General features: G+C 36.2%; 1 protein-coding gene across 7 annotated transcripts in view; it reads left to right on the forward strand.

Moving 5' to 3' along the window:
* FUT8 (fucosyltransferase 8) overlaps positions 1-12,675 on the forward strand; it is a 196,703-nt gene that overhangs the window by 126,306 nt on the left and 57,722 nt on the right. For all 7 annotated transcript variants that reach the window (XM_036011074.1, XM_028505361.2, XM_028505363.2 and 4 more), the window contains 2 exons: positions 10,701-10,816; positions 10,933-11,095. In XM_036011074.1, the coding sequence (XP_035866967.1) occupies positions 10,701-10,816; positions 10,933-11,095 (279 nt within the window). The remainder of the gene's footprint in view (positions 1-10,700; positions 10,817-10,932; positions 11,096-12,675) is intronic.

A 12,675-nucleotide genomic window follows, 5' to 3' on the forward strand; every position in this document is an offset into this window, starting at 1 on the left:
TAGCTATATATAGAATATATGTAGGATATATATTTACACACAAATATATAAAACATTTCTAGAAAAATGCATAAGACACTGTCATCAGTGATTGCCTTGACTGAGTGTCCATGGGGGCTGGATTTGTTAGTCATTATATATAATCATATATATATTTAATTTATATATATAAAAGGAAGAAACCTCTGTGTATTATATCTTCATTGTAACTCTGAGTAAATAAGATTTAAAGAAACTAGCAGTACACTGAACAACCAAATAAGCAATTACACTTTTGTCAAAAAAATATCTGGAGGTGCCCTGGCTGGTCTGGCTCAGTTATTTGGAATATTCAATTGGAGGATTATGGTTTCAATTCCCAGTCAGGGCACATATCTGGGTTATAGGTTCAATCCCTGGTCTGGGTGCTCCCTGGTTGGTCCAGGCGTGTACAGAGGCAACCAATTGTTTCTTGTTTCTCTCTCACATCAGTGTTTTTCTTTCTCCCTTCCTCTCTCTCTAAAAGCAATGAAAAAATGCCCTCAGGTGAGGATGAAAAAGAGAGAGAGAAAAAAAAATCTGCAGGTAAAAACCTTGAATTATTAAATCACTTATTACCCTGATTTGTAAGTTTTGTCCAAAATGCCTTCTTGTAACAAGGATGCTGTTATCATATTTGAAGTTAATAGGGACTACTCTCAGTCAAGATTGTTCTGTTTTTGGCTGCTGAATGATAAAAGAATGGTCTAGTGTATATTTTTCACTTGTCTAAATAAACGTGGTCATGGTTCCTTGGAGAATTGAACCTGAGACCTATTTGATGTTGATATCACAGTATGTTAGAGCTGAATTTTGATGCAGATTATCCCATGTGATTATTCTGTTAAAAATGACATTATTGCTTGATTCTTTTACTCCTTTTTGGGTTCCAGTTCAAATTTTTGCTCAGTAGGTAAAAAGGAGTAAGTATAGCCACAAGAGAATAAAATGATATTTTCTCTCAGCAACTAGAAGGCTGGCTCTTCCATCTAATCTAATTTGACAGACTCTTGGCAAAGCTTGACATCTAAATAAATGTAATTACATTTTGTGTTTTTGCTAGGAATATTTTAGTCCCATGAGTGGCCACTTCAAATTCTAACTGGAAAAAAAGCATTTGTAGGTTATTAAGTATAATTCCAATTTTTAGCCAGTTTAGTTCATATTTATAAATAGTCTAAATTTATGTTAATCCTAAGAGTTTATTGAAAGGATGTCTCTATTATAGATTTTTTCTATAGATTGTTTTCTTTTTAAAAATCATTCTTTTTATTGGATTAAATAATCTTATTATGGCAGCCCTAGTCCTGTTTGGCAAGGACTGAAAGGTTAGGTAGATGATGAAAAACTATGTTGGTTAATCTCTTTTAATTAAAAGATGTTCCAATTGATATTTTTAATTTCATCTTTTTAAGTTAATCTTTATTTTTAAGTATATTTTATTGATTATGCTATTACAGTTGTCCCATTTTTTCTCCCTTTTTTTCCACTCCACCCTGCACCCACCCCCACCAGCATTCTCCCCCTTAGTTTTCATGTCCATGGTTCATACATATAAATTCTTTGGCTTCTACATTTCCTATACTATTTTTAACCTTCCCCAGTCTATTTTGTACCTACTGTTTAGCTTCTTATTCCCTGTACTTTTCCCCCATTCTGTTCCCTCCCCCCCTCTGCAGAAAACCCTCCATATGATCTCCCTTTCTGTGATTCTGATCCTGTTCTAGTTGTTTGCTTAGTTCATTTTTTGTTTTTGTTTTAGGTTCAGTTGTTGCTAGTTGTGAGTTTGTTGTCATTTTACTGTTCATATATTTGATCTTCTTCTTTTTGTTAGATAAGTCCTTTTAACATTTCATATAATAAGGGCTTGGTGATGATGACCTCCTTTAACTTGACCTTATCTTGACTTTATCTGCCTTTCCATTCTAAATGGTAGCTTGGTGAATAGAGTAATCTTGAGTGTAGGTTCTTGCCCTTCATGACTTGGAATACTTCTTTTCAGCCCCTTCTTGCCTCTAAGATTCCATTTGAGAAATCAACTGACAGTTTTATGGGCACTCCTTTGTAGGCAACTGTCTCCTTTTCTCTTGCTGCTTTTAGGATTCTCTCCTTATCTGTCCTCTTGGGTAATGTAATTGTGATGTGCCTTGGTATGTACTGCCTTGGGTCCAGCTTCTTTGGGACTCTCTGAGCTCCCTGGACTTCGTGGAAGTCTGTTTTCTTTGCCAGAATGGGGAAGTTCTCTTCATTATGTTTTCAAATAAGTTTTCAATTTCTTGCTCTTCCTTTTCTCTTTCTGGCACCCCTATGATTCAGATGTTGGAATGTTTAAAGTTGTCTCAGAGGTTCCTAAGCCTTCCCTCATTTTTTTGAATTCTTGTTTCTTCATTCTGTTCTGGTCAAATGTTTATTTCTTCCTTCTGCTCCAAATCATTGATTTGAGTCCCTGTTTCCTTCCCTTCACTGTTGGTTCCCTGTATATTTTTCTTTATTTCACTTTTCATAGCCCTCACTTCTTCCTCTGTTTTGAGACCATACTCAACCATTTCTGTGAGCATCCTGATTACCAGTGTTTTGAATTCTTCATCTGATAGGTTGGCTGTCTCTTATTGCTTATTTCTCTTTTTGGACCTTTGATCTGTTCTTTCATTTGGCTGTATTTTTTTGTTTTGGCATTCCTGTTATATTGTAAGGGGGGGAGACTTAGGTATTTTCCAGGGTGGGGCAACCCACTTTACTGCATTGTGGTACTCTATATGGGGGAGGGGTCAGAGAGGGAACAATTCTGTTTGCTCACCTATTGGCCTTTCAGTCACTTCTCCTGCTTCCCACAAGCAAATTAGGCCCTTCTGGTACTGATTTCCAGGTTGGTGGGTTTGGGTATGTTCTAGGACCCTGTGGATCTCTCCAATGAACTCTTCTGTAAGTCTGGGGGTTTCTGCCACTGCTGCAGCCCCCACAGGTTTTTACAGCCAGAGGTTATGAAACTTTATTTCCCCTGTGCTGGAACCCTGGGTTGTGTGATCTGTCTTGCTCCCCAGTTGTTCCTCCTGGTTTATCTTCATACAACTGTGGGACCACCCAGTCCTCCAGCTGCTGCCTTTCCGCACTTCCTCTCTGCCCCAGCTGCCGATCTCCACCCCTCCTACCAGTTTGAATGAATGTTTCTTCTTTAACTCCTTGGTTGTCGGACTTCCATACAGTTTGATTTTCTGGCTGTTCTGGTTATTGTTTCAAATTTATTGTTGTCCTTCTTTTGGTTATGGGAGGAGGCAAAGTGTATCTACCTATGCCTCCATCTTGGCTGGGCATCTCTAATTTAATTGTTGTTGTATTTTTTCCATTACCATTCAGTCCCCTTATACTCCCTCCCCCCAGCATTCACCACACTGTTGTCCATGCCCATGAGTCCTTTTTCTTTATTGCTCAATCCCTCCATGACATCTCCCCACTGTCATCTGCTCTCCATCTATGTCTGTCTCTGTTTTGCTTAGATCAGTTTGTTCATTAGATCCCACATATAAGTGAAATCGTATTGCATATGTCCTTCTCTGACTGGCATATTTCATCTAGCATAATATTCTCCAGGTCCATCCATACTGTTGAAAAGGGTGAAATTTTCTAGTACTATTCCATTGTGTAAATGTCCCATAGCTGTTTTATCCACTCATCTATTGATGGAGACTTGGCTGCTTCCATATCTTGGCAATTATAAATATGCTGCAATGAACATAGGGGTGCTTATGTTCTTTTAAATTAATATTTTGGGTTCCTTTGGATATATTCCCAGAAATGGGATCATTGGGTCAAAAGGCATATCCATTTTTAATTCTTTGAGTTGTCACCACCATACTTCCCACAGTGGCTTCACCAGTCTGCATTCAGTGCAAAAGGGTTCCCCTTTACCCACATCCTTGTCAACACTTGTTTGTTGATTTACTGATGATATCCATTCTGAAAGGTGTGAGATGGTATCTCATTGCGGTTTTCATTTGCATTTCTCTGGGATGATTAGTGGCATTGAGCATCTTTTCATATGTCTGTTGGTCATCCGTAGGTCTTCTTTAAAGACGTATGTATTAAAGTAGTATGTATTCAGGTCTTTTGCCCATTTTTTGAGTTGTTTGTTATTTTGTTGTTGAGTTTTGCAAGTACTTTATAAATTTTGGATATTAACCCCTTATCAGATGTATTGGCAAATATGTTCTACCATTCAGTGGGTTGTCTTTTCATTTTGTTAATGATTTCCTTTGCTGTGCAAAAAATTTTTAGTTTGATGTAGTCCCATTTGTTTATTTTTTTTCTTTTGTTTCCCTTGCCTGGGGAGATATATCCGTTAAAAAGTTGCTATGACCTTTGTCAGAGATTTTGCTGCCTGTGGTTTCTTAGATAGATGATAAACAACTGTGTTGGTTAATCTCTTTTAATTAAGATATTCCAGTTGATATTTTATAATAATATTCTAATATGTAGTATTATATGATTCCAGAAGTTGGGAGTTAACTAACATTAATGATGAACATCTACCTCATCTAGTTTTATTAAGGGATATCTTGCCAATTAAAGAACATTTCCAATACATATATGAAGGTCAGAAAATAATATAATCCCATGTTTCTATTACTCATATTGAAAAAGTTCCTATTCTGCCATATTTGCTTCAGATTGCTAGAAAATACAGATATTACTCCATTCCTGAATCATATTTTCCTTCCTTCCTTCCTTCCCAGAGGTAATCACTATTTTGAGTGTGTGTAAATACCTTTTGTCCACACTCTTATTCTTTCTTATGTAAGTGTGCATCATGAAAGTATATTGTTTTATGTGTTTTTAAAATTTACATGAGTGTATTATATTACATATATGAGGTCTGTCTGGAAAATGTCCAACCATTGTTAATATAACAAGAACAGTGTGTGCAACATTGATGTAACCTGGCAGCCAAGGTGAGTGGACTGGAATGTGCATGCATGAACAATGATGATTTCACTATATTAGTCAGTGGGGGCAGTAGACGATGTTGAGTGAGCATGTGTACTGTGTGGCCATTGCATTCAAAATGATTGAGCAAGTAAAGCAATTAATCCGCATTGAATTTTGAATTAAACTTCAACATTCCTCCACGGAAACTATTCAGATGATTCAGAAGGCCACAGCTATAGTCAACTGGTGATTGGCAGTTTCAACATGACAATGCACTTGCTAATGTATGACATCTCATGCAGAGTTTTTGGGCAAAACATCAAATCACCCAGGTAACTCAGCCCTTTTAGATCCCAGATGTGGCATTCTGCAGCTTCTGGGTTTTACCCAAAACTAAAATCACCTTGGAAGAGATTTTATACCATCAGTGAGATTCAGGAAGATATGAGGGGGCAGCTGATGGTGACTAAGAGAACTGTGTGAAGTCCCAAGGTGCCTACTTTGAAGGGGACTAAGATGTCATTGTCCTGTGTACAGTATTTCTTATATCTTGTATCTTCAATAAATGTCTCTATTTTTCATATTACATGACTGGATACTTTCTGGACAGACCCTGTATTCTTCTGTGACTTTTTTTCATTCAACATTGTGATATTCAAACAAGATTATATATGAGTGATACCTGTGAGTGTGTGTGTATACATATACATATAGCTGTATATATTCATTTCTCTATTGATGAATACCTAGTGTCTCCTTGTGTATATGTGCTAAAGTTTCTTTAGGGTGATAGCCTAGGACACATGCTCAGTCTTAATATGCATGCATCTTAAATTTTGGAGTGATTTCACAATGTTTTCTAAGTGGATTGTTCTAATTTTGTATCTCTACCTTCGGTATGCACTGTGGCCTGAATTGTGTACACCCACTTCTCATTTATATGTTGAAGTCCTCACCCCCAGGTGTTCTAACTGCAATTGTATTTAGAGTAGGGCTTTTAAAGAGCTAATTAAGTTAAAATGAGGCCACTGGGGAAAGCCCTAAGTCTGACTGTTGTCCTTAGAAAAGGGAATTTGGACACACAAAATAGACATCATGGAATCACTGACACAGAGGAAAGACTGGAGAGCACACAGGAGAAGGTGACCATCTCTGCAAGCCAGAGAGAGAGGCTTCAGAAGAAATCCAATCTTCCAACACCTTGATTTTGGACTTTTAGCCTTCGTAACGGTGGAAAAAGGAATTTCTGTTGTTTAAGCTATCAACTTTATGGTATTTTGTTAGGGTAGCCCTAGCAAACTAATACCATATATGAGAGTTCCAGTTTCTCTATATCCCCACCAACACTCAACATCACACTTTTTAATTGTTAGGCTAATAGGTAAGAAATGTTATCTCTTTAAATTTGAATATCCCAGTTACTAAAATTTTAAAGGTGACCGCTTCTCATGATTATTAATCAGTAAAGTCGTCACCTGTGAATTACTGGTTTATATACTTTGCACATTTTCTATTAGATTGTCTTTTTCTTATAGATTTGAAGGAGTTCTTTATATAATCTAGATAATGATCTAGATATTTTCTATCATCTTGATCTCCATCTATGACTTGCTTATAAACTTAACTGCTTAGAAATTCCTATTACTATTTCAGTTGTTCAGATAGAATGTTCTGTATAGTCATGTACTGCATAACAACATTTCAGTCAGCAACAGACTGCATGTATGGTAATGGTCCCATAAGATGATAATGGAACTGAAAAGTTCCTATCACCTAGTGATGGCACAGCCATCCTAATGTCATAAGCGAACACATTGCTCCCTTGTTTGTGGTGGTACGGATATAAACAAACTTAGTGTACTGGTAGTCATATAAAAGTATAGCACATACAGTTATCTATAATACATAAGAATTAATAATGATAATAAATGACTATGTTACAGGTTTATGTATTTTATTACACTGTATTTTCATGGTTGTTTTAGAGTGTGCCTTTTCCATTTATAAAGAGAAAAAAGTTTTCTGTAAACAGTATGCTGTGTTATGCTAGCAGCAGCCTTACACATTTTCTGTCCACTGCGTCTCTTGATTGCGTCATTTTCTTTTGTGCTTGGTTTAATCTCATGTTGTTTTTGTACAGTAACATGCTGTACAGGCTTGTGGGGTGGGAGCAATAGGCTTTACTGTATAGCCTCCCATGTGTAGCAGACTTTACTATCCAGATTTGTGTTACGTATGTACTCTATCATGTTGGCACATGATAAAATTGCCTAATAACACATTTCTCAGAACATGTCCTCATCATTAAGTGCTGCGTAACTGTATATGTTATGAGGTCCATTTAGTCCAAAGTATAGTTCAAGTCCAATGTTTTTTAGTGATTTTCTGTTTGGATGATTGATTCTTGGTAAAAGTAGGGGGGGGGTCCCACGTTAGTACTGAAATTCACTACTGTTATTGTATTGTTATCTATTTCTCCCTTCAGATCTGGTGGTATTTGCTTAATATATTTAGATTCTCTGATGTGTGGTACATATATACTTACAGTTGTTTTATGCTCTTGAAGAATTAGCTTTGTGGCTACCTAGGGTCCCTGGCTAGGTTTCCTGGCCAGGTTGGGCTGAGGCCTATGCTTAGCTGCTGGGTGAGGCTGTTGCCTTACTTTCCTGCTCTTGGAGGCTATGGAATGTATTGTGAAGCTGCTTAGCATCTTTGGCCAGGCTTCCGGGTTTAGTGGGGCAGGAGGCTATGCTCAGCAACTGGGTATGGCCAGTGACTTGCTTCCCTACATGTTGGGATGTAGGATGTGCTGCATGGTTGTGTTGCATCTCAGGCCAGGCTTCCTCCTCTGGTGGGGCTGGAGGCTGTGCTCAGCAATTGCATTGCCTAGGCCCTGCTGACTTGCTTCCCTGTCTAGGAGGGGCTCTAGAATGAGCTCCTCCACCAAAACAGCTCTCTGGCTGCTGACTCAAACCAGGCAAAACTGTCGATCAAACTCCCTGTCCAGTTGGGGCCACTGGCTTACCTATGCAAATGATCAGAGCCACTGATTTGAATCTCCTCTCAGACCCCAGCACTTGACAGGAACATGGTCTGTCAAGATCCATGCACTTGTTGTGAGCCTCTCCTGCCCTTTCCACCCCTGGCTGACTTTTCCAGTAATCCTCATGAGGCACACTTAAGTGGGCCTCCCAGGATTCATGCTGGATGCTAGGTCAGCTTGATGTCTACCTTATGCTCTCCTTTTCCCATTGGAGAAACTGTAGGCCCAGGAGGACTGCCTCAACGCAGCACTGTGCTGACTTGGGGGAGGGGTGATGTGGGCAAAGTGAAAGTGCTCCTCTTGATCTTCCGAACACAGTTTTTATCTGCTTCTGTAGTCCAGGGTGTTGCTTCAGCCTTACCCCTGTGTTCTGGAATCTTTACAAAGGTTTCTTGTCGATGAATAGTGGCTCGTGCCGTTTCCCTGAGAGGGAACCATCTGTTTTGCCATCTATCTGACATCAGTGTTCTTGTTCCAGTTTTATTAGTGTCTAGATAGTCAGTTGTTTCAAGCATAATGTAAGTCTGATCTCTGTTACTGCATCTTAGCCAGAAGATGTTCTACATATTGTTTTCATAGTGAGTATGATTATAAAAAATGAATTCCCTAAGTATTTAAACAAAGAGACTGTTCTTGCAGATTGACTCTTCTAATTGGGATTTGGAAAGAATGGTCCTGTTGTGTTTTTTTTTACACTGACTTTTCCATTACTTTTCTTTACAGTTGGATTAGATTATTATATATAATAATGTAATATAAATCACTAATACATTTATGTTTTATTAGAATTAGGTTATATTTAGTACTTAATGGAACTCTGCTGAAAAGATTTATGCTATCTTTCATGCTTGTTTTCCCCTAATGTTATTGTACCAATATGAAGAAATGAGATAAAGAGGAGAACTCAGACATACATTTCTATTGCCTGAAATTTTGTACCACTAATGCATGTTCTGGAAAAGGGCATCCTTGTCCTGTGGCATTTTGCTATCAAAATAAATTTCAAGAGGTAGCAGTTTTATTCTATTTTCAAGTTACTTCCTAGAAACCAGTCATCTAATTCAGAAAGAGATAAAGAGCCGAGTTTTAGAAACTATAAACCAAGAAATGCCTCATTTATGAATGTATGCACATTGTGCTCATAAATTGGGTAATTATGCACCTAACAACTCTATTCATTTTATCATTACTCACTTTGTGTATGTAAAAATGAAGGCTTTTAAATTTAAGTTCTGTGGCCTGGGATACTCATGATTGGGGCATGGTTAGTTTTCATGCTTCTGTTCAATGTTAATGCAAGTCATGAAAAAATTAGAAAAAAGTCATGAAAAAATTAGACTTTCCACGAAAAGTATATGAATATCTTATTTACTTTGTGCCAAGTACTATTATAAACATTTTCTCATTTAAATAGGTTTTAGAAGAAAATACATTTAATCTAAACAATAATTTTGCAAAAGTATATATGTATATATACATCATGTATGTATATGTGAGTATGTATTAGTTTCCTACTGCTGCTGTAACAGATACCACAGGCTTTGTGGCTTAAAACAATAGAAATTTATTCTCTTACATTTTGGGAGGACAGAAATCTGAAATGAGTTTTGCTGGAACAAAACCAACCTGTTGCAGGGCCACATTCCTTAGGGAAAGTCTAGGGGAGAATCTGTTTCCTTGCCATTTCTAAAGGTGCATTCCTTGCATTTGTTGCTCATGACTCATTCCTCCATTTTCAAAGCTATTAGCCACACCGACTTCTCTTTCCTAGTAAAATCTCCCTTTGTCTCCCTCTTACAAGAACACTTGTGATTACAATTTTGGTGGAGCTGGATAATGCAAGACTTTCCCCACCTGAAGATCCTTACGTAATTACACATTTAAAGTTTATTTTATCATGTAAGGAAGCATTAACAGGTTACAGGTTAGGGTGTGGATATCTTTTATGACCAAAACAGAGTACAGGGTACTGCCAAAAATCACATAAAAACAAAACATGTTAGAAACCAGTTTGGAAAGAAGTTTTACAGATAGATTGATAATATAAGCAAGAGGTCCTGGAATTTTTCTGTTATGTTCCAACATTTTATATTGTGGACTGATGTTCTTTGTTTCAGTAGAAACAAACAGGACATTAATCTTCAAATTTTTCCTGATATACTTCATCTTCTACTCGTCTTACCCTATGAAACCAATGCTTAGTAATATAAAGTCATGAGTTTGTAAATTGGAGCACGGGTTTACATAGCCTGACTAATTTCCTGGTTGATAAAATATTTAGAAATAATTTATATTTGATATTTGAACATAGATACAGGTTCAGATATGTGCTTCTTATTCCCTTTAAACCTTTTTATTATCCTCTCTTTCACCTTTCTTATTCTCAACACTAATGAAGGATTGACCACTTTGTCACTGATGGCAAAGTTTTTCTAAGCAATATGATGAGAGCTTTTAGGAGAGAGTTCTAAGGTTTCCTTAATTCCTACAATATCATTGATCTCTGATCTAGATTATTTTTTTCTGTTTCTGTTCATTCCAGTGTTTACATTTTATCATATATCTTTGGAGAGAAAATTTCATTTGGCATTTCTAATATATAGTTCAATGACTTCTAGAGTTATCTATAAATATGTTTTAGTATGTAACTTTAGTATGCATGTATTGTTGAGTATTTTATAAACTAAATGTTTACACTTTCTTTCCTGAACTGCAGGATACCAGAAGGCCCCATTGATCAGGGGCCAGCTTCTGGAAGGATTCGTGCTTTAGAAGAGCAACTTGTGAAGGCCAAAGAACAAATTGAAAATTATAAGAAACAAACGAGAAATGGTAGGTGTTTATACGATATTTTTTCTCTTCAACATATTGATATTAGCACAAATAATTGGGAATTTTCTTTTATCAGTATATTGGAAATGCTGATACTTTCTATTCTTTGTCTGCAGGTTTAGGGAAGGATCATGAAATCCTAAGGAGGAGGATTGAAAATGGAGCTAAAGAGCTCTGGTTTTTTCTACAAAGTGAATTGAAGAAATTAAAGAATTTAGAAGGGAGTGAACTCCAAAGACATGCAGATGAATTTCTGTCAGATTTGGGACATCATGAAAGGTACTTTTTTTTACTTTAGTCAAGATGATAATCTAAGAAGGGGAAACTCAAACTTTTGGTAATTTCTCTGCTGAATGGTAAATGATACCTACCATATTCATGAGTAGGAGAATACCTGAGATCTCAAAGGGCAATAACTATCAAACGCACTTCATCAACCAAAAATATATTCCTGGAAAATATTATTTGAAATATATTTCTAGAAATCTTTACACCCAAACCCTAAATAAAATGAGGATAATGGTGTCAGCTAACAATATATTATAAATATTCCTGTAAATTCCCTTCATATGCAATTAATATTTGAAGTGGAGTCTGCAGTTTTCTGTTATAGTATATTGGAACTCATACTGAGGCTGGCAGTTATGTTTCTAATTCAAACATTAAAAACTTTAAAATGGCCTCTTTTTAGAGTGTCTAATTAAAGATTAATAGGTTCTTGATAAAACAGAGCATTCTGTTCATTGCCTTTCCATTTAGTTGCCAGAAAGGAGAACCTGAAATCTGCCCAATTAAATTTGTTTCTTCTGTTTGTTCATTTTTGAAAATATGCAGTTTATGTTACATAGAAAAGAAAGGATTTTGGTGCTGGTGTGTTCATGCGAAACAGAATGTATCTGAGAATCATTAGAAATACAGTGAAAACTGTCCTTAACTCTATCATATTTGTAAGTCTCTATTCCCAGTAGGAGTATGATGGCAATTACCAGTCTCATTAGTTAACAATAAATGAAAAATTGTTGTAGTAACACAACCTACCACTGTGAAGAAGAAAAGAATTACCCTACAAGCAAGGGATTTATATATATTAACATCATCAGCAATATGGTAGAGATTTTGAAATATCGCTCTACTGTATTAAGTGAAATTACACATAAAATCTATCAGTTTATTGTAGTCATTTTAACATTTCATTCATTTAACATTCATTTAACATGAATCTACAGAAATAAGACAGTATAAATTTTAAGGGGTATTGAATTATTATGCCACACATTTGACAGACCCTTTGAAATTTCTAGCCTAGTTTGCAATCAAGCAGTAGTTAGACCATTGGACCAAATGGATAGAATATTAGAATGTTTAAAGTTTGAGTGATTTAATTAGATTACTTGAGAATTTAATTTTTAGGTCTTTTATAAATCAAAGTAATTATTTAAAAAAATTTTGGTGTATATACTTGTACTATATGTAGAAATAGTATATGGATGTGCAAATGAGAAAAGTCAGGTCCTGAATAGTTTATGTACATCAATGTTAAATTTTTTGGAAGTTGAATTATGTTTCCTGACACTACCTTTTAGTATATGAGTATGTTATGTAATAACATTTCTTATTAAATAAAAATGGAAAGGTACCTAAGTAAGGCACAAAGGTCAATTCCTTTTGCTGTCTTTTGCAGAAAGTATAATGAACTGTGGATACAACGTCACAGGGCAGTAAATTAACTCCAGGCAGCCAGATTAGGACACAGTGGTACAAATAATGAGCAAAGCACAATCAAAGATTAGAGAAATAACACTTAATGAATGTACAAATAGAGAAGATTTGTGTGTGTGTGTGTGTGTGTGTGTGTGTGT

Source organism: Phyllostomus discolor, chromosome 1 (genome assembly GCF_004126475.2).
Source record: "Phyllostomus discolor isolate MPI-MPIP mPhyDis1 chromosome 1, mPhyDis1.pri.v3, whole genome shotgun sequence".
NCBI classification, from domain to species: Eukaryota; Metazoa; Chordata; class Mammalia; order Chiroptera; family Phyllostomidae; genus Phyllostomus; species Phyllostomus discolor.